Source organism: Sinocyclocheilus rhinocerous, unplaced genomic scaffold (assembly GCF_001515625.1).
Source record: "Sinocyclocheilus rhinocerous isolate Xijiao unplaced genomic scaffold, SAMN03320098_v1.1 scaffold1180, whole genome shotgun sequence".
NCBI classification, from domain to species: domain Eukaryota; kingdom Metazoa; phylum Chordata; class Actinopteri; order Cypriniformes; family Cyprinidae; genus Sinocyclocheilus; species Sinocyclocheilus rhinocerous.
In genome coordinates this window covers 766341-787342 of record NW_015665886.1, presented here as the reverse complement: position 1 = coordinate 787342, position 21002 = coordinate 766341, and the positions used below count along the sequence as shown (strand labels likewise).

Here is a 21002-nt window from a genome sequence, read left to right as displayed (position 1 = left end):
TGCACTTTTCAGTACTTGCTTACAAGATTGCGCAACACACTTTTTGCAACACATTTTTATGATTGTATGATTAACATGCACAAAGAAGTAATGATAAACTAATGCGTGTGATGGTATATTTAATAAAAAAAGTGTTTACTCACTGTGTTTGTCTATATATATATATATATATATATATATATGTGTGTATGTGTATGTGTGTGTGTGTTTGTGTGTATGTTTATATATATATATTTGAAAACATAGTAGAATTATGTTTTCAAATATATACACAGAGTATGACATACACACACAGTAGGACATTCTACCACATGTACATATATTATGAAGTGTATTATTGAACAAATTTACATACATTACGATATAAGTAAATTGTCACATTTTTCAATATAAGAGGCAATTCCTTATGTATTATTCATTCATTATTGTAATATACACAATATATTATTCTGTATATTTTCAACATGAATTCAGTTTAATATTTTGATCTTTAATATATAAGGAAAATATATTTTCTTTAAGTAAGGGAGGTCACAGAATCAACCCAGCAGCAAGACACCAGTAGTGATTACCGTCTGCTGATTGCGTGTCTCATGCCATTAATTTATATTGTATTCTTATTTACAGCAACACACTAACAGATATGGGCACAAATGTACTTGCACACACACCTTTTCACTCTTCTTTGTGATGGACCAGCTCTGATGACCTCACTATTTTCTGTGTGTTCAGCGTTTTTTGATATTGGGCATAAATTCTACATTCACATTTTGCTTGTCTGTTGTCAGCCGCTGACACCCTGTTTAAATGATTTGTGCTTGTATCACATACACTACAGTGCTGCTTTGATAATAAATCACTCTGTTGTTACCTGGGGGCTCGTGGCACAGTAATTGAAGTCACCCCATGCAATCCCTTGTGATCTGTACTGAGATAAAGAGGTAAAGGAAAAGGATAAAGAGAGAAGGAGACTCCAAATTCCCTAATTCCTTATTTACGCTATGTATTCACTCAGTGTTTTAAACAGAGAAATGTGTCTATATGCTAATGGTAATCCCTCTCCTTCCTCTTCAAACAACAATTGACAATCTAAATATAGCTGTGCAGACTTTAGTGACTTAGTTCACGATTGGTCAGCCTAGTTTGGCATTAACACACTCTAATGAGATTTATGAAGAATATTCAGTGGAGAAATGAGGCCAGAGATCCATCTTATGCATGTGTGACAGATTTCATCCATCCTTAAGGATGAAAATGGATACATCCACTGCATATCCCTTTCTTTCCCCCCATATTCATTCTTTCTTTCTTTCTTTCTTTCTTTCTTTCTTTCTTCCTTTCTTTCTTTCTGCACACTAAAACTGTCTGGATATATTGTGAGTGGTGGTCTGACAAATTACTTTAGCTTCAAATGACCACTAGCTAGTGGAGCAGGGCAGATCTAATACAGCTATACAGCAATATTGAAACATTGCAACATTGTGGTGTCTTTGCGCTGTGGGTGCGTTTGATAGATATTATTTTGGGGAGTGAAAACCAGGGTTGTCAGCTGGTCAGACTGACATGCCTTATTACCTCTGCAAAGTCATTTGGAGTGTGATAATAACCTTGGCTGGATCACTGGCCTCAGGAGGTTGGGGAGAGCTGGCTTGACTTGTTTTTGTTTACACCGGCATCCTATTTAGAATAGTTTTGTATTTGTTTGTGATTATATATTAACAGTTTTTCTACCCAGCATTAGACACAATGACTGTCTATTTGAAATGAAAACCAGTACAAACCTACACTTCCAATAAAAATGGAAATCATGTAAGCAATACCTTTTAAAAGTTTGGGGTCAGTAGATATTTCTTTAGAAGAAATTAATACTTATATTCAGCAAGGATGCATTGATTTGACCAAAAGTAAAAGTAAAGATTTTTACATTGTTACAGAAGATTTACAGAAGAATAAATGTGGTTCTTTTAAACCTTCTATTCATCAAAGAAGGCTGGGGAACATGTGACATGATTTTCACCCAAAAATATTAAGCAACACAACTTTTTTTCAACATTGATAACAACAGGAAATATTTATTGAGCAGCAAATCGGCATATTAGAATGATTTCTGAAGGATCATGTGACAGGACAATTGCTGCTGAAGATTCAGCTTTGCCATCACAAGAATAAATTACATTTTAAAATATATTCAAACTTAAAATTATTCTAAGTACAATATATTAAAATTGTACTATCTGACTGTATTTTTGATCAAATAAATGGAGCCCGGGTGAACATTTCTTAAAAAATAAAAAAATAAAAAAATAAAAAAATAATTACTATAGAATACTAACCAACCCATTTTTAAAAAAAATAGTATTGTATTTGTAACATATGCAAAACAATTTTAAAACAGAATGTGTAGCAACTCATAAAAAGATAAAAATGTCAAGATTACTAACACATATACAAAACCAAATCTCATTACTTGTGCAATAGTATGTGAAAATAAATCACATTTCAGCCCAGAGTGAAATTACATTGGATGTCATAGACCTGAAAGCCAGGAAAATGCTTAAGGCATGGCACTAAATCTGTCACATACTATAGGCTATGAAGTGCCACCTGTCCCTGAAGTATGCCCTTCAGCTAGCCAAGCTGTCAGTAGCAGTGTTTGACCTCCAAATGCTAACACACTCCCCATAATATTTAGCCAATTTAGACAAAATATCATGTATATATTCAAACGCTTTGGTAAAAGCAATCCAACCTATCGGTTCCCTCATACAGGACGGCCCACCTCCCATATGTTGTTCTGTCAGTAGAATTAATTGTGCCTAATTGTAAAGGCATGTCCTTTTGTGGAGAGGATTTGCTGTGGTAAATGTGCCCTGGGGAGTGTGCAAAGGGAAAGTGTTTAGGCATGCAGCCTCTCTATGGCCTCTGATAGCTTGAGCACACACTCTGGAATGTTGACACTCACACACAAGTGCAAATACTGCCATACTATCAGCCACTGAGTCCCATAGTCACACTTCAAAGGCAGCGAAAACACACATGCACAGCGCAGACATACCTTTTCAAATATACACACTCCTAGAAACGTTATTTATTGTAAAAAAGGATTTTCCCCCACTTATGTCTTTGGATGTTTTGACATTTAGTTGGATTTTGTTAACACTTTCCCTAATGAATGGGGTAAGAAAACCCAAGTTTGCCCTTAATCGGCTTTGGCACTGGCAAGCATGCTTCTCTTATTTGTTACAGGTTGGTCTGTTTTCGCTTGTGTACTGTAAATGTCACTTTTTTTTTTGTGCTTGCGTGCATGTTTGTTTTTGCGAACATCCTTGTCTAGCATGTCTCAGTGTGATCTTGAGGCATCGCTGGGGGAGTTCTCAGCCAGTCAGCTTCATTATACCCACTAATTACAGCAAGAGCAGTTTCCAGAGCAGCTGTTCCACTCGTTTCTCCCTATCTCCCTCCAGCCCTCCATCCAGCTCCGTATCCATCCATCCATCACACTTATGCTCTCTTTATCTCTTTCGTTTTGAGCAGCAAATCGGCATATTAGAATGATTTCTGAAGGATCATGTGACAGGACAATTGCTGCTGAAGATTCAGCTTTGCCATCACAAGAATAAATTACATTTTAAAATATATTCAAACTTAAAATTATTCTAAGTACAGTATATTAAAATTGTACTATCTGACTGTATTTTTGATCAAATAAATGGAGCCCGGGTGAACATTTCTTAAAAAATAAAAAAATAAAAAAATAAAAAAATAATTACTATAGAATACTAACCAACCCATTTTTAAAAAAAATAGTATTGTATTTGTAACATATGCAAAACAATTTTAAAACAGAATGTGTAGCAACTCATAAAAAGATAAAAATGTCAAGATTACTAACACATATACAAAACCAAATCTCATTACTTGTGCAATAGTATGTGAAAATAAATCACATTTCAGCCCAGAGTGAAATTACATTGGATGTCATAGACCTGAAAGCCAGGAAAATGCTTAAGGCATGGCACTAAATCTGTCACATACTATAGGCTATGAAGTGCCACCTGTCCCTGAAGTATGCCCTTCAGCTAGCCAAGCTGTCAGTAGCAGTGTTTGACCTCCAAATGCTAACACACTCCCCATAATATTTAGCCAATTTAGACAAAATATCATGTATATATTCAAACGCTTTGGTAAAAGCAATCCAACCTATCGGTTCCCTCATACAGGACGGCCCACCTCCCATATGTTGTTCTGTCAGTAGAATTAATTGTGCCTAATTGTAAAGGCATGTCCTTTTGTGGAGAGGATTTGCTGTGGTAAATGTGCCCTGGGGAGTGTGCAAAGGGAAAGTGTTTAGGCATGCAGCCTCTCTATGGCCTCTGATAGCTTGAGCACACACTCTGGAATGTTGACACTCACACACAAGTGCAAATACTGCCATACTATCAGCCACTGAGTCCCATAGTCACACTTCAAAGGCAGCGAAAACACACATGCACAGCGCAGACATACCTTTTCAAATATACACACTCCTAGAAACGTTATTTATTGTAAAAAAGGATTTTCCCCCACTTATGTCTTTGGATGTTTTGACATTTAGTTGGATTTTGTTAACACTTTCCCTAATGAATGGGGTAAGAAAACCCAAGTTTGCCCTTAATCGGCTTTGGCACTGGCAAGCATGCTTCTCTTATTTGTTACAGGTTGGTCTGTTTTCGCTTGTGTACTGTAAATGTCACTTTTTTTTTTGTGCTTGCGTGCATGTTTGTTTTTGCGAACATCCTTGTCTAGCATGTCTCAGTGTGATCTTGAGGCATCGCTGGGGGAGTTCTCAGCCAGTCAGCTTCATTATACCCACTAATTACAGCAAGAGCAGTTTCCAGAGCAGCTGTTCCACTCGTTTCTCCCTATCTCCCTCCAGCCCTCCATCCAGCTCCGTATCCATCCATCCATCACACTTATGCTCTCTTTATCTCTTTCGTTCTCCCATCTGAGTGTACCAAAGTCTCCCCTACAGCTCCTTCCTCCCCTACCTTCATGCGATTGGTGCTTGTGATAAAGAGAATTGAATCAGCAATTATCCCTAAGCAATACCGTGAGTTGCGTCATAAGGCTGTGCTCTATGATACGGGTCTTTTGGATAAACAACTTAACAATAATAGGCCATATATTCTCCGCTAGACACGTGTACGGTTTGTGGTCAGTGTAGTTGGTGGCCATGTATGGTGTAATACTGTTTCTAAATCTACAGTACAGCCCAATCAGTGTTGAGAAAACATAGCTATTTTACGAGGTAGTGATTTAATATAAATTTGTATGATTGTACAAAATAGTTCAATTATTAAAAAAAAAAAAAGCATGTAGGTTTACCCTTAACCCCATCCCTAAACCCAGATATCTATGGGACATTGGCGGATCGTATGAAAATGTATGAATAATGTTGTACAAATTCATATAAATTAGCTACCAATTCACAAAACATAAAATAATCAAATTTGAGCATCTGAAATTTCTTTGGACACTGCATTGAACAAGATAGGAGGTCATGCTCTGTGGTGCCTTTTTCAACTAATAATTTTGAATAATATGTTTGAGTGGAAATCAATGGAACGAAAAGTGTAGTGTGATGCCCTTTTATGTTTTACGTTTCTTTATCATTATTCGAGTGTGTGTATGCTATAACAATGTCCAACAGTGGATATACATGCATTACAAGAGAATTGTGTCATTTTTGTTATTTTTCTGGAACATCGTGAACATTTCCACCACAATGCCATTTCCACCATCTCAAATTATGTATGTGTGTAACGCCAATATATGGTGGTAATGAGTGATTTATAAAAATAGAATAAAATAACAGATGCCTTGCTAAGACTTATTTAATAGCATTTTATGTACTGTAAAAACATACAAATAATTTATTAAGTATATTGTTCCATAATTTGACAAAACAAGCAATATTTACCTTTTTCGCATTTTTTTTTCATGCATCACCTGTCTCATTTAATTTCAAACATTGTTTGACCTCCAAATGCTAACACACTCCCCATAATATTTAGCCAATTTAGACAAAATATCATGTATATATTCAAACGCTTTGGTAAAAGCAATCCAACCTATCGGTTCCCTCATACAGGACGGCCCACCTCCCATATGTTGTTCTGTCAGTAGAATTAATTGTGCCTAATTGTAAAGGCATGTCCTTTTGTGGAGAGGATTTGCTGTGGTAAATGTGCCCTGGGGAGTGTGCAAAGGGAAAGTGTTTAGGCATGCAGCCTCTCTATGGCCTCTGATAGCTTGAGCACACACTCTGGAATGTTGACACTCACACACAAGTGCAAATACTGCCATACTATCAGCCACTGAGTCCCATAGTCACACTTCAAAGGCAGCGAAAACACACATGCACAGCGCAGACATACCTTTTCAAATATACACACTCCTAGAAACGTTATTTATTGTAAAAAAGGATTTTCCCCCACTTATGTCTTTGGATGTTTTGACATTTAGTTGGATTTTGTTAACACTTTCCCTAATGAATGGGGTAAGAAAACCCAAGTTTGCCCTTAATCGGCTTTGGCACTGGCAAGCATGCTTCTCTTATTTGTTACAGGTTGGTCTGTTTTCGCTTGTGTACTGTAAATGTCACTTTTTTTTTTGTGCTTGCGTGCATGTTTGTTTTTGCGAACATCCTTGTCTAGCATGTCTCAGTGTGATCTTGAGGCATCGCTGGGGGAGTTCTCAGCCAGTCAGCTTCATTATACCCACTAATTACAGCAAGAGCAGTTTCCAGAGCAGCTGTTCCACTCGTTTCTCCCTATCTCCCTCCAGCCCTCCATCCAGCTCCGTATCCATCCATCCATCACACTTATGCTCTCTTTATCTCTTTCGTTCTCCCATCTGAGTGTACCAAAGTCTCCCCTACAGCTCCTTCCTCCCCTACCTTCATGCGATTGGTGCTTGTGATAAAGAGAATTGAATCAGCAATTATCCCTAAGCAATACCGTGAGTTGCGTCATAAGGCTGTGCTCTATGATACGGGTCTTTTGGATAAACAACTTAACAATAATAGGCCATATATTCTCCGCTAGACACGTGTACGGTTTGTGGTCAGTGTAGTTGGTGGCCATGTATGGTGTAATACTGTTTCTAAATCTACAGTACAGCCCAATCAGTGTTGAGAAAACATAGCTATTTTACGAGGTAGTGATTTAATATAAATTTGTATGATTGTACAAAATAGTTAAATTATAAAAAAAAAAAATAAAAAAAAAAGCATGTAGGTTTACCCTTAACCCCATCCCTAAACCCAGATATCTATGGGACATTGGCGGATCGTATGAAAATGTATGAATAATGTTGTACAAATTCATATAAATTAGCTACCAATTCACAAAACATAAAATAATCAAATTTGAGCATCTGAAATTTCTTTGGACACTGCATTGAACAAGATAGGAGGTCATGCTCTGTGGTGCCTTTTTCAACTAATAATTTTGAATAATATGTTTGAGTGGAAATCAATGGAACGAAAAGTGTAGTGTGATGCCCTTTTATGTTTTACGTTTCTTTATCATTATTCGAGTGTGTGTATGCTATAACAATGTCCAACAGTGGATATACATGCATTACAAGAGAATTGTGTCATTTTTGTTATTTTTCTGGAACATCGTGAACATTTCCACCACAATGCCATTTCCACCATCTCAAATTATGTATGTGTGTAACGCCAATATATGGTGGTAATGAGTGATTTATAAAAATAGAATAAAATAACAGATGCCTTGCTAAGACTTACTTAATAGCATTTTATGTACTGTAAAAACATACAAATAATTTATTAAGTATATTGTTCCATAATTTGACAAAACAAGCAATATTGACCTTTTTCGCATTTTTTTTTTCATGCATCTCATATTTCATGCATCTCATCTCATATTTAATTTCAAACATTTTCTTGACTGACGCTCTTGGTAATTTGGTAATTAAAAAATAAAAAAGTAACTCTTCATAATGTTTTTAGTGGCAAAACTGTTGATTTTGATGGAAATGATGCAAAAAATAAATGTAAATCCGTTTCACATAATACTGTGTGTAATACTGTGTTTCACATAATTGTGTAGAATTGTTTTACTTGATCTTTACAGCATCATTGTTTGTTTTTAAATGTAACACTTTTTTTATGGACTTTCATGGCCTTTTGAAAGTCTGTGCCTAGAAATACAGGTAGAGTAAATAGCCTAAAAAACACCTGAAAATCAGACTAAAAGGCAAGACCATTTTAATTGATTTATAATTAAATAATTACAATTTTAGATTATTTTAATTACCTTCAAGTTAAAATCTATTAGTCTCTGAGGCATTTTTTTTTTTTTGATAGCATTAATTTACTTGTGTCTGGTAAGTCTGAACTCACTTTTGATAGTGAGGAAAACCGCACATGTGTTACCTTTATATTCCTACAAGGTTGCAAATACACTGCTCTTAAGGTTTGACATTCTTTGACACAATTTGACTGAATACCTCATAAACTCAACTGGATTAAGCAGGAACTAAAACCCTTTTTTCCCCCAGATCTGATGGTGATTTGAAGAACTGCAGCAGATTTCCAGTGTACCTATTTACCATCCAGCACTTTGCTGATCCCCTCTGCTGCTGCTGATCGGCGGATATAATCGCATCAGTGCTCCAAACAAAATGGCTTCCACAGTGAGAAAATGTCAGCACCTGGTTTTAACACTCATCCTTCTCCCTTTGGTAAGCTATGTGCACGCTTTATCTTATATAAACAAGGCAGATCCATTGGATTAATGGGCCTGAATTGCATAAAAGTACCACTGATTTAAACATGACGGAATTGAAAAGCACAATACATTCCTAATTGTAAAATGGAGACTGACCATTCTAGTATATATATATGGCTTCAGAGAACAAAATATATTCCAAAGAGGAGAATAAAAGGTTTGAATGAGACAGAGAGTGTGCGGGAGAAGGAGGAAGAGAGAGAAAGAGCGTGAGAGAAATTTATAGCGGGTGGGGTCTGGGGGAGAAAAAAGACCCCCGCACAGCCTTTTTCATCCTCTTTCTCTTGTTATTGCTTTCTGTAAATAATCCACATACAATAGGTCAAATGTAAAGGCATTTATTGTTTCCTGGATGACTGCTCGTTTCATACACATGGTATCCTCTCATAACTGAGGGGAGAAGTGCCTTCTTTGTTTACATGAAGAACCATTCTCTCTTTGGTCTACTGTCTGTGCCTCCAGCTGAGGAGAAACAAACGTCCAAGGGCAATTTACGTCACCATACACACTGGCACTTAGATGGTTCCTGGCATCCAAAGATCATTGGCACCAGACAGGCCAAATGTAAACTGTCCAAGAGCAAAAACAGTTATGGTACAGTGAGTACTTCAAGCAACAAAGGCCATGCTGTTTTATTTCACTTTTAGTTAACACTAAAAGCTGGCAGTGGCATTGCAATGGAACGTTTACAGGAGGTTATGCTTCTGCTCTGTCTCAGTTAGCAGATTTAATTATGACCATTACAGGATGAACAATGTTACTTCTGCTGACAAAAATATTTGCAAGTGTCTGTTTAGTAGTGTTGAATGAAAGTCAATAACAGGTTCAAAAACATGTATGAACTAAAGACAAAACAAACTTTCATTATTATTAACAAATGAGTAAAGGCCAAAAAAAACATGCTATAAAACAACAATTGAGGTAGGTAGAGTGTAGTACTATAAATTAATTGAAATGACTAAAATTATAGGCTATTATACACAATAGGGATACAGTTCCAAGTCATGATTTTATCTAGATTTTGGCCTAGATTTTGCTATTTGTGTTCTCTCATATTGATCTGATCACCACACATAAGCAACAATTTTTGAAATAAATCTAATCAGCAATAAATAATGTAAAAACGCTCAAACTAATTATATACTATGAGCTTGTTCATACTATGACTATGAACTAATAATATACACATTTTTCCCATTACATATAATGTTACAAAATTCTAAATCACAGATTTAGAAGGTTTAGGTTTGATTTTGATTCCCTTTACGCTAATGCTCACGGTAATATAAGATTAAAAGAAAGAGTTTCCCTACAGAAATCAACAAATCCACAGTTCACTTAGGTTTTTTCCTTCCAGTTCCAGTTAATCTGGATTACTGATGTGATGCACTGTATGGGATTATTGTTACAAGAGAAAAACAAAGGAAACTTGCAATGAGTATTTCCTCTACTTTTCTATTTTGATTTGTTTCCAGCATGAAATGACGTGGTGTTTCATTAAAGCTGAAGTATGTATTTTTAAACTTTACAATGCTTCCTGCCAGCTTCTATCACATCGTAATATGCAGAAACAACTTTAAATATGATAACTATAAATAAGACAACTATAATTTGTTTGCCATTTACCTGAGTGTAAATGCCATGTGATATTCCCACACCCACACTGAAGACAGCAGACAGAGAAAAATAAGTAAATTTCACGCTTTTCAAAAACATAGTCACTGACAAAACATAGACTGGTATAAATAAATTTCAATTCCACAAGAATTAATGTGTTCTACTTTTGTAGTGGAGTGGAAAGATAAAGGGGACAAAAAAGTAAATGTAAAATGTAGTTTGACAGCAAAAGAAGCAGGAGGGAAAAAAAGAAAGAAAGAAACGTACTGGGAACTAGTTTTATGGATTTGCTTGTTTGTATGAATTTTTGTGTTGCTGTCATGATGTAGGAGTGAATTGCGTAGTCTCTTTATGATGGAAATCAGCTTTGTGATGCAGCCAGGGTGAGGGGTGAGAGCTTACACAGCCCTCATGAATATTAATGCAGGTGCTCATGTTTATTAAATTTTGCTCATGTTTTCAAGGCAATGCACAAGGAGCATGGTGCTCTGAGACCAGTTATCGCAGTAACCACAATCTCAGGGGTCTCAAATCAGCAGTATTAAGGAGGGTTTCAAAAGTGATTAGTTTATTATTATCTCATAATGTGATTTCATATTCTGTTAAATCCATTGTGCATTGTAGGTAGTTCTGTTGATGAAGGATTTTTCTTTTAACATGGGAATCTGTTCAGGTTTAAAGGCATAGTTCACCAAAAATGAAAATTTGCTGAAAATTTACTCACCATCTGGCCATCTAAGATTAATTTGTTTCTTTATCATTACATCACTTGCCCACCAATGGATCCTCTGCAGTGAATGGGTGCCGTCAGAATGAGTCCAAACTGCTGATAAAAACATCACAATAATCCAAAAGTAATCCTCAGGACCCTAGTCCATCAATTAACATCTTAAAGAAACAAATCCAAGGTGTTCTAACTTTAAAGTCCATAATTCATTATAACTGCTGTCAATCGATAAAAAAAAAAATTAACCAATTAACCACACATTTTTTTCTGAAATTAATCACGATGAATCCCACCTAACATTAAAGTTTTTAAATATACTTTTATATTGCAATAATTTCACATTCAACTTTTAATGTAAGTGAACTTATGACAATCTTCACATAAACCTATTATAATAAATCCCATATTTACCTGTGCCCTTCAGCAAGTAGGAAATATACAGAAATTGTTATCAAACAATTCGTTTGTAGTTATCAAACACTAAATTCTAAATTAAATATAGTTATACGCTTCAAAAGTTACTGATTTCCTCTTTTTCTTTTGTTCTTTGAATAACAGACATCACAGCAGCTGGGTTATTAGGTTATTTGGCTGCTATTACTTTAAGAGCTGCCGCTGCTGAAAGTGAAGCAGATCTGACACACATGCTCGCAGTTTCATTCGCACTTTAATATGAAATGATACGGGCTACAGCGCGCGCCACCATATTTGTGCATGCAGTTTAAGAGCACGCACTACGAGCACAGTATAACGGCTGTCAGGACAGGAAAATTCGTTTTTACTAACATGTCTCATCTGACCGCAGTTCACTGTTGTTCTACTGAAGCTCCATTGTCACCTCGCGCTCGTTTGACTACCGCCTGGCGCTGAGGTGAAGTGGAGTGCACATCTGAAAAGTCTTCCATTTGATGTGGTCGTAAAGATGTTCTGCGTCTAAATAAATGCAATTCTAGTCAAGAAAAAAGAGACAGAAGCAGCATTTGTGAGTGGGGTGGCCAACCCTAGCTCCACCCCTGTGTTAAATATTTTTAACGCGGTTAAACTGGAAAAATTATTTGCCTGTGTTAACATATTTATAATTAATTATAACTAGTTATGATTAATTATTCATATTTCCCCTTTGAGCTGATTCGCTACAATGCGCTAATTTTGACACCACTAATTATGACAGCACTAATTATAACCCTTCCCATAGTGAAAAAGTCCATCACCTGTTGTCCTCTCATATCCAAATCCACCATCAAAAATTTCCTAGAACTGTTTTCGCTTGTACACAGTGATTGGTCTATGCATATATCTCTCCTGATTCAGACAAGATGAATTTTCACTGGAGGAAATGTTATTAAATGTTATTATAGATTATGGTAATGGGCCAGAAACAATTGTTTAAAGATGGATGCCTTAATTATAGATTTGCACAAGGGATTCATTGATGGACTTGAGTCCATGTTGATTAGTTTTCTCTCACATTTTGCTTTGGCCTTCAATGTTATCTCAAAGTTTTCAAACAATATTTCTAATACAAACATTTCACAATATGGTTTATTAAACCCCTTAACTACAACTGTAAACACAACTGTAACCTAGTTGACAGCAACAAACAAGTCTTTGCTCATATCCATTAATAAAGACTGGATACATGTGAGCGTCAAGATGTACTCTAACAATACAGATAATAACAGTATATTGGCAGAACTGATTTGTCTCTATTGCAACTGTTCAACTGGATGGAGAACACCACCTTGTGTGTGAAGAAATGTATGTGCTGTGGAACATTTGTCAATTTTGTTTTGCTACAAAGATATAAGATGAATGGTCTGGTAGTGCATGAAGCGATTGTTTAAAGCGTACACTGAGTGGGAGAGATAAGAAGGAGCAGACGTTTGGATTGGCTCAGAATGTCATTCGACCCTGGGCTGAAGATATTTAATGTCTTGTGTGCTGTGTGTGGGTGTGTGTAATATTGTCTCTATTTGAAAACTGTTTAACATTAAGATAAGCAATATTCAAGACCTACTTGGAATGGGCAGCAATTTATATGAATATTATTTTTTTCTCCTAACACTAAAGTAAAGAATGGTTTTCAGAAAGAGCCACATTTCTGAGCAATGGAAGATTACCAATTATATTTACCGATAAACAAAGCTTTGTTTATTTTCTCTCTTAGCCCTTCTAAAAGATCTAGAACTTAATCTGTGTTTATAATTATGAATGCCGTCTCATAAATGCATATTAGATGTTGAGTGAAATGATGTTTATTGTCTGTAATTTTGAAGTGGGTTTAAACACATATAGTAATTTGGAATGCAATAATTGCATTGAATTTATTATTAGTTCCTTGAAAGTCTCACTGCCTTTAGCTACTGTCAGGCTGCTGTCATTGTTTATTTAGTAACCTTGTACCTTGTCAGTTTGGATGTATCATCACAGGTTACAAGAACTCTTGATAGATAAAGTGTTGCTTTCTAGAAGTTTAGACATTAATCTAATATGATCCAGGGGCCCATAAGGGGTGCTTTGTAAAAAAAATACAGAAGAAAAAAAAGACCTTCTGAAATTAAGATTATTGCTCTTTCATAATTTCACACATTTAAAATAATTTGCAATATATCACTTTAATTTCTGACCAGTGTTTAAAAGGGCTGTCAGTCCTATATTTAAGTGCTAAACACTGTTAAGTTCACACACAGTTCGGTTATTTAAAGAAAAATAGTTCACACAAAAATTTAATTTTGATAAACTTTTACTCACCCTCAGGCCATCCAAGATGTAGACGAGTTTGTTTCTTCATCGGAAGAGATTTGGAAAAATTTAGCATTACAAAACTAGCTCATCAAAGGATCCTCTGCAGTGAATGGGTGCCATCACAATGAGAGTTCAACAAGGATTGAAACGCCTTAATAAATGGATTTGTTTTTTACAAATACATAGCTTTCCTCTTCACAAGATGTTAACTGATGGACTGGAGTTGTGTGGATTACTTGAGGATTATTATGGCATTTGTATCAGTTGTTTGGACTCATTCTGTCAGCTCCAATTCACAGTAGAGCATTCATTGATGAGCAAAATCATTTCTGATAAAGAAACAGACTCGTGGCCTGATGATGAGAACATTTTAAGCACGTCTTTATTTTGTGTAAACTATTTCTTTAAAAAAGTGACAACCTCATTCTAAGCAAACTCATACTCGTCAATTTTCTGCAAAATCCATACTTGAAAACTACAGCTTGCTAGAAACTGCATACTCTATGAGTAGATTCTTCTTTTGAAAAAGTACTTACTTTGTGACTTTTACAAAGTACTGTATGCTCAACGTATACAGCTGTTGTATCTAAATCAAACATTTCACTCTATTAAATACTGTATCTTTCAGATCTACTGCATGCACCCAGACTGTGTCATTCAGTTAGAGAAAGAGAAGTGCATGGAAAGGATGACAATGGATGACCCTAGCAGTGAACCTGAATTGGGTAAGAACTTCATTTATATACATTCCGTGTTTGTATTTTTAGAGGCAAACTTGGAAAAATGGTAAAAATGTAATAACAATAGTTGTAATAATAATACTACATTTAAATAAATGTTCTAATAAAACAATCCTCAGCATGATCAATCAAATGTGTGAGTCTGTGTGTTTTGGTGATGTGTTTATGTGGTGGTGGTACTTATTATGTGTCAGACTGCAAGTACATTATGCATATTTGCTAATTCAATCCACACAGATTTGAGTTGTAATTTTAGATCCCCACATACAGTAAATGCTGCATGTTACCGTTTTGTTATGCAGTGCAAAGCTATTAGTGTTTAACTGTGAAGTGAAGCAATAGATTTACCAGAGACTAAATATTTTAGTCATCTAAATAGGGCATGCTTGCAGATGTTTATAATAAGAAACATTTAAAATAAGTAAAAAAATTAGTTTCTATTTAGATTATGGATTTTAGAAGTGATCTGAAATAAATGCTTGATGATATTAAGCTTAAAGCTGTCAGACTAAGCTGGAGAATGTAAGACCTTGTGATGGTTCACAGGAAGTGGAGGGAAGATCATAAGCTCAGAGCTTTTCCAGAACCGACTCTGACACCCCTCTAGTGCTGTCTGCATGTGGCATTGATCATAATGCTTTGGACAGTCACAATCACAGTCAGTAATGAAATGCTGACATTTTGATTTGACAAGAAGGGAATGGATTCATGCGTTAACATGAAACTAGAGCTGCCCACAGTTTTAGGCTATAAACTGAAACTTAGGGAGGGGACCAGCTAACAAAAATAGGTTCCAAGAACATTTTGCAAATGTTTTGAGAACATTATTAAAAACCAGTTAACTTGAACAAATGTTTAAGTTAGCACTGAGAACGTTACCTGTTAGCTGGGGGAATACATGTACATTCAATGTTTACTCACCGTCATGTTGTTCCAAACCCATAAGACCTTTGTTCATCTTCGGAACACAAATTCAGATATTTTCGATGAAACCCCAGGGCTTTATGGCCCTGCATAGAGGGCAACGCAACTGACACATTCAAGGCCCAGAAAGGTAGTAAGGACATCGTTAAAATAGTCCATGTGACATCAGTGGTTCAACCGTAATGTTATGAAGCTATGATAATACTTTTTGTGCACAAAGAAAACAAAAATAACAACTGTATTCAACAATTTCTTCTCTTCCGTGTCAGTCTTCACCACACTGATGTCACATGGACTATTTTAACGATGTCCTTGCTACGTTTCTGTGCTTTGATCGTGGGAATATCATTGCTGTCTATGGAGGGTCAGAAAGCTCTCGGATTTCATCGAAAATATCTGAATTTGTGTTCCGAAGATGAACAAAGGTCTTACGGGTTTGGAACAACATGAGGGTGAGTAATTAATGAGAGAATTTTCATTTTTGGGTAAACTATTCCTTTAAAGCAAATAAATGCAGAAAGCACATAACACACAGCATTACTGGAAACTTGCTGTGGTTTGTGTGGGCTACAGTAGCCTGTTTACATCACTTCATCTTTATCTCATTATTTTGCCTAATTTACTTTACCTATTTTTAGCTGCTGAAAATAAGCACTGATTGGATCATTGGCTCTTTGAATCATTTATGTATTTCATAAGTAGTCATAATTCATAAGTTAGGTCTTGTAATGCTCTCAGAAAGTCTCCTACAATATGGAAAGCAGTGATGTGCAGTATTTCAGGAAGATTCTGGAGAACAAAGACAAACAGCCCTGTCTTTTATCTAATCACGCATCTGTGTCCAATTTACACAAGTAATTAAAGCTGTTCTCAGGAGAGAAATCATAATCTGTCATTTTGTGTGAGCGTTGCACTGTATCCCTGGAAGAAAAATTTCCTCCTTGCGACCCCAAAAATTGAACTATGCTTTGTTTGTGTTCACGTAGATATAATAATTCTTTATATGAATTTCTTAATCTATAAATACAGTATATTTGCTTGTAGAATAATCTCCCAGCAGTATTTTACATTAAAACACTGCCTTGGGTCTGTGCTATAACAGAGCTTATGGACAACTAAACAGGCAAGGCTTTGGAATATGTAGTGGTATTATTTTTGGGCCATTTTCCATCAATTTCCTTTTATATAGGCTGTATCCAGTTTCTGGAGCTTGCTCAAGCACAAGCTCCTCCTTTGGGTCTGTGTTTGGCACTGCTGCAGAGAAAATGAGATTGATTTAAATACCTAACATGACAGACAATAAAGAGTGTTTGACAGTTGTCGGTTTTTAATAGCTACTCCGTGCCAGCTCTTGAGTGATACATGCCAGTTTGCTTTATGCAGGAGACTTTATTGAGACAGTACTGCCAGAGGTCCATCAATTATTCATCTCAAATAAATGTTTTGTTAAAAAAACAAAAATACATTAAAAGTTGCTAAAGAGAAAATGTGCACCCCCAGTTATTATTTTAATGGCTTTGGAATGTAAGCATGATATCATTAATATGGTATAGACACATGCTATTATAAATCTGGCTTAATATGCAACATCCAGTTTTGCACAATATGTAACAGGGGTTCCTGCTCCATATTTGTATCCCATCATGGAAATTACTAAATTTCAAAAAAGTAAAGGACACTTTTATAATGAATATAGCTCTTTCTAGTTATGTCAAGCTCTAAACTTTAAAATTTATTTAATTTATTTTTTGTACTTTAAATGTTATTTTATCAGGTAGAAATTGCTATTTGTGGGAATAATAATTTTTAAAAAAACTAATCACAAATCACAAAAGTCACATTGAAGAACATTCATTTAAAACTTCTGAAATTACATTAATAAAGTTAATTATTTTATTTATTTATATTTATATATATTTTTTAAATCTTAAAAAATTGCATGTTATTATTAATATAATTTATCCTACAAAGGGTCCTATGCTTAAAAAAGTTTACGATTCCTGTTTTAAATGAAAAGATGCTTAAGATTTGGAATGGAAAATTCCATCTTAAACATTCTAGAATGTTGTATGAAACTACAAAGATATGTTGGACATAAACCAAAAATGAAATAAACAACAAAACAATTCATTCTGATTGTTGAAAGTATTGCTATGTGTCTTTGTTGCAGATTGTTATAATTCAAGAGACAAGATGTTTGAGTGCTTGGCTTGAGATGCAGAGTATTTGTTATTATACATGTTTGACATTTACGCAGACCACCAAGAAGCAAATGTCAACCTTGCGTTGTTTGAATTTATGCATGTAATTTAAAGTGTATACTTTTTAAGGTTGCAGGAAAGAGTGTTGTGTGTGAGCTTACTAATAAGAATGTAAGAATGCAAATGGAATGGACAAAGAAACTCCCCAAAACTAACTATAAAGCGACTAGATAAAATATATTGTTAGTTCTTCTGTTTTAATGAAGTCTTTGCAAGAATATCTGGGTAATATTTTGAAAGCGCTGTGAAAACATTCTAACATTTGCTAGGGCTGAGAGCAGAGGGAAAACACAGCTGGCAGATGCTGTTCTGCTCATGCAAATCAAGATCAGCAGGCTTTTTTCCCAGCACACACACACACACACACACACACTTGCTCTCTTTACTATTTCTCTTTGAATCCTTAATCCTTGATGGAGATGATAAGATGCTTTAGCATCACATGGTTAGTTCACTGTGAAAGTCTCTGTTCCCTCTGAATATATCACTAGAAGGATTTATTGAAGAGCAATGCCAAAATAAAAATAGATAAAGGGATAAATAAATAAGCTAAGATGTTCTGCATGCTCATATACACACATATGCAGACACAATGAAAAACATATCACAAAGCCATGCTGACAGCATGTGATTATGTGTAGAGAAAACAGAAAGAGAGAGAGAATAACAAAAATAACAAAGATCGACATGGTTTAAGTTTCTAATTATCTTAACATTCAATTTGGGGGGAAAAACATTCGATTGATATTTAATGACTGAGTTGCATTTTCTTTTTATATTCTAAAATGCTGTGGCATTGTTTTGATTGAATTCTTGCAATCTATTGCCTTATTGAAGCAGATGGAAGCCTATTTTTGTCGCTTGTCATTTGCGCTGATTTTCACTGAATCATAAGAATGGCTGTCAAGTAGCACACCTAAATATATCTTAAACTAGGCTGTTCTATTCTCAGGTGCCGTAAATACCCCAATAAAAACTGGTTCAGAGGCAGAGTTACCACAAAACTTTAATCTTGAGATCTTATAAGCCCAGAAGTTTGACATTTTAAATTAAAATAGTTTTAATTACAATAGTATATAAGTGTTGCCCCATACACAACTGTAATATATATGTACAGATATTAAATTTCCATATATATTTAGTATATTGTCATATAAAAACATATATGCAATCTATTAAAAATTGGAGCAATTTCATTCATTAACATATGACATATATGTGACCCTGGACCACAAAACCAGTCATAAGTAGCACGGGTATATTTGTAGCAATAGCCAAAAATACATTGTATGGGTCAAAATTATTGATTTTTCTTTTATGCCAAAAATCATTAGGATATTAAGTAAAGATCATGTTCCATGAAGATATTTTGTAAATTTCCTACTGTAAATATATTAAAACTTAATTTTTGATTAGTAATATTTTTTTTGCACCCTCAGATTCCAGATTTTCAAATCGTTGTATCTCAGCCAAATATTGTCCTATCCTAACAAGCCATACATCAATGGAAAGCTTATTTATTCAGCTTTCAGATGATGTATAAATCTCAATTTAGAAAAATTGACCTTATGACTGGTTTTGTGGTCCAGGTTTACATATGATTGCTACATGTAATACATAAAATGTACATACTTGTTGGTTAGGCGGAGATTTAAATCTATGATATTCCATGTCTTCCCGTGTTATCCTCTAGTCTGCCGATGGATGTGGGACAACCTCACCTGCTGGCAGCCAGCAAAAATTGGTCAAGTTGTCTGGATGCCTTGTCCTGAGCTATTTGAAGTCATGAGTGAGGAGAATGATGGTGAGTACATGAACAATACCTCAAATTGTTAGGCTTATTGAGAAGATATGATATTAAGTAGGTTTTTGCCTGGGAATCAGTCCTTATCTAGAGACCAGAATAATGTAAAGAATTAGATTGTAACAGTGTTATTTTAGTATTATTTATAGAACATTTAGAATTAGGCAATTTAGATCATTTTTATATGATCAGTTTTAGTCATTTTGTTAAATGCTTTTGTCTATTTAGCTCTTTATTTTTATTTCAGTTTTAGTCTTTGTCATTTTAGTACTTCAACTTAAAATAGTTATATTGCAGTTTCTACTTTTTGTTAATTTTTTAAAAAGTCTATATATTTCACAAAATAATGTGATTTATTATTATTTGGCTCCTCATTCTTTCTTTCTTTCTTCTTCATGAAATGTATTGGATTTTGGCACCTTTTGTAGAGTTTGGAAAGGTCAGCCGTAACTGCACCGAGGATGGCTGGTCAGAGATGCTCCCTCACTACGTAGATGTTTGCCCTTTTAATGAAAATGGAACAAGTCCAGTAAGTGTCCTTCACTTTTCCTGCTTTCTGTTCCTTCTGTATCTCCTTAGAAGATTCCTAATCCCTTTCAGCCTCCAAAATTTCTAAAGAAATGTATTTATTGTATTGACATCAATTAGCATTTCTTCTCTTTGTTTGCAGGACATGTACTACGTGTCAGTAAAGGCTCTGTATACTGTGGGCTACAGCACCTCACTGGTGTCTCTCACCACTGCCATGGCCATTCTCTGCAGGTTCAGGTGAGAGGTCAACCCAGGTCAAGAAAGAGGTCACGAGCATTCATTCTATTCTTAAGCTGCAGTGGAAACTAAATAATATATATGGACACATTTGTCTTAGTGAAGTGTTTAGAAAAATGCCTGCACATAGGTATTAAAGAGCTTTCACTAATAGGCATTTTTATAGACAAATTGTAAATGATATGTGATCCTGGACCACAAAACCAGTCATAAGGGTCAATTTTTTGAAATTGAGATTTATTCATCATCTGAAAGCTGAATAAATAAGCTTTCTATTGATTTGTGGTTTATTAGGATAGGAAAATTTAATGATTTTTAGCATAAAAGAAAAATCTATAATTTTGACCCATAGTGTATTTTTGGCTATTGCTACAAATATACCCGTGCTACTTATGACTGGTTTTGTGGTCCAGGGTCACATATTTATATAATATCCCCTGAAATTAGTCAAATTGAATTAGTATGTAGATTTTTGGACATTTCAAATTGTATATTGTAATACAATACTGAACTAATACACCAAGATATACAAAAAAGATGCACTTATCAGTTGGGCTGGGTTTTGACACAAATTTCACGATTTGATTCGATTCTCATTCACAAGCTTTCGATTCGATT

The 21002-nt window shown here is 35.1% G+C and overlaps 1 protein-coding gene across 1 annotated transcript in view; it reads left to right on the top strand.

Moving 5' to 3' along the window:
* Positions 1-21002, top strand: part of LOC107731652 (pituitary adenylate cyclase-activating polypeptide type I receptor-like) — a 34042-nt gene that overhangs the window by 2732 nt on the left and 10308 nt on the right. The window contains exons 2-6 of the mRNA XM_016542800.1: positions 8569-8751; positions 14516-14612; positions 19506-19616; positions 20045-20145; positions 20287-20384. Coding sequence (XP_016398286.1) covers positions 8692-8751; positions 14516-14612; positions 19506-19616; positions 20045-20145; positions 20287-20384 — 467 coding nt within the window. The 5' untranslated portion in view covers positions 8569-8691. The remainder of the gene's footprint in view (positions 1-8568; positions 8752-14515; positions 14613-19505; positions 19617-20044; positions 20146-20286; positions 20385-21002) is intronic.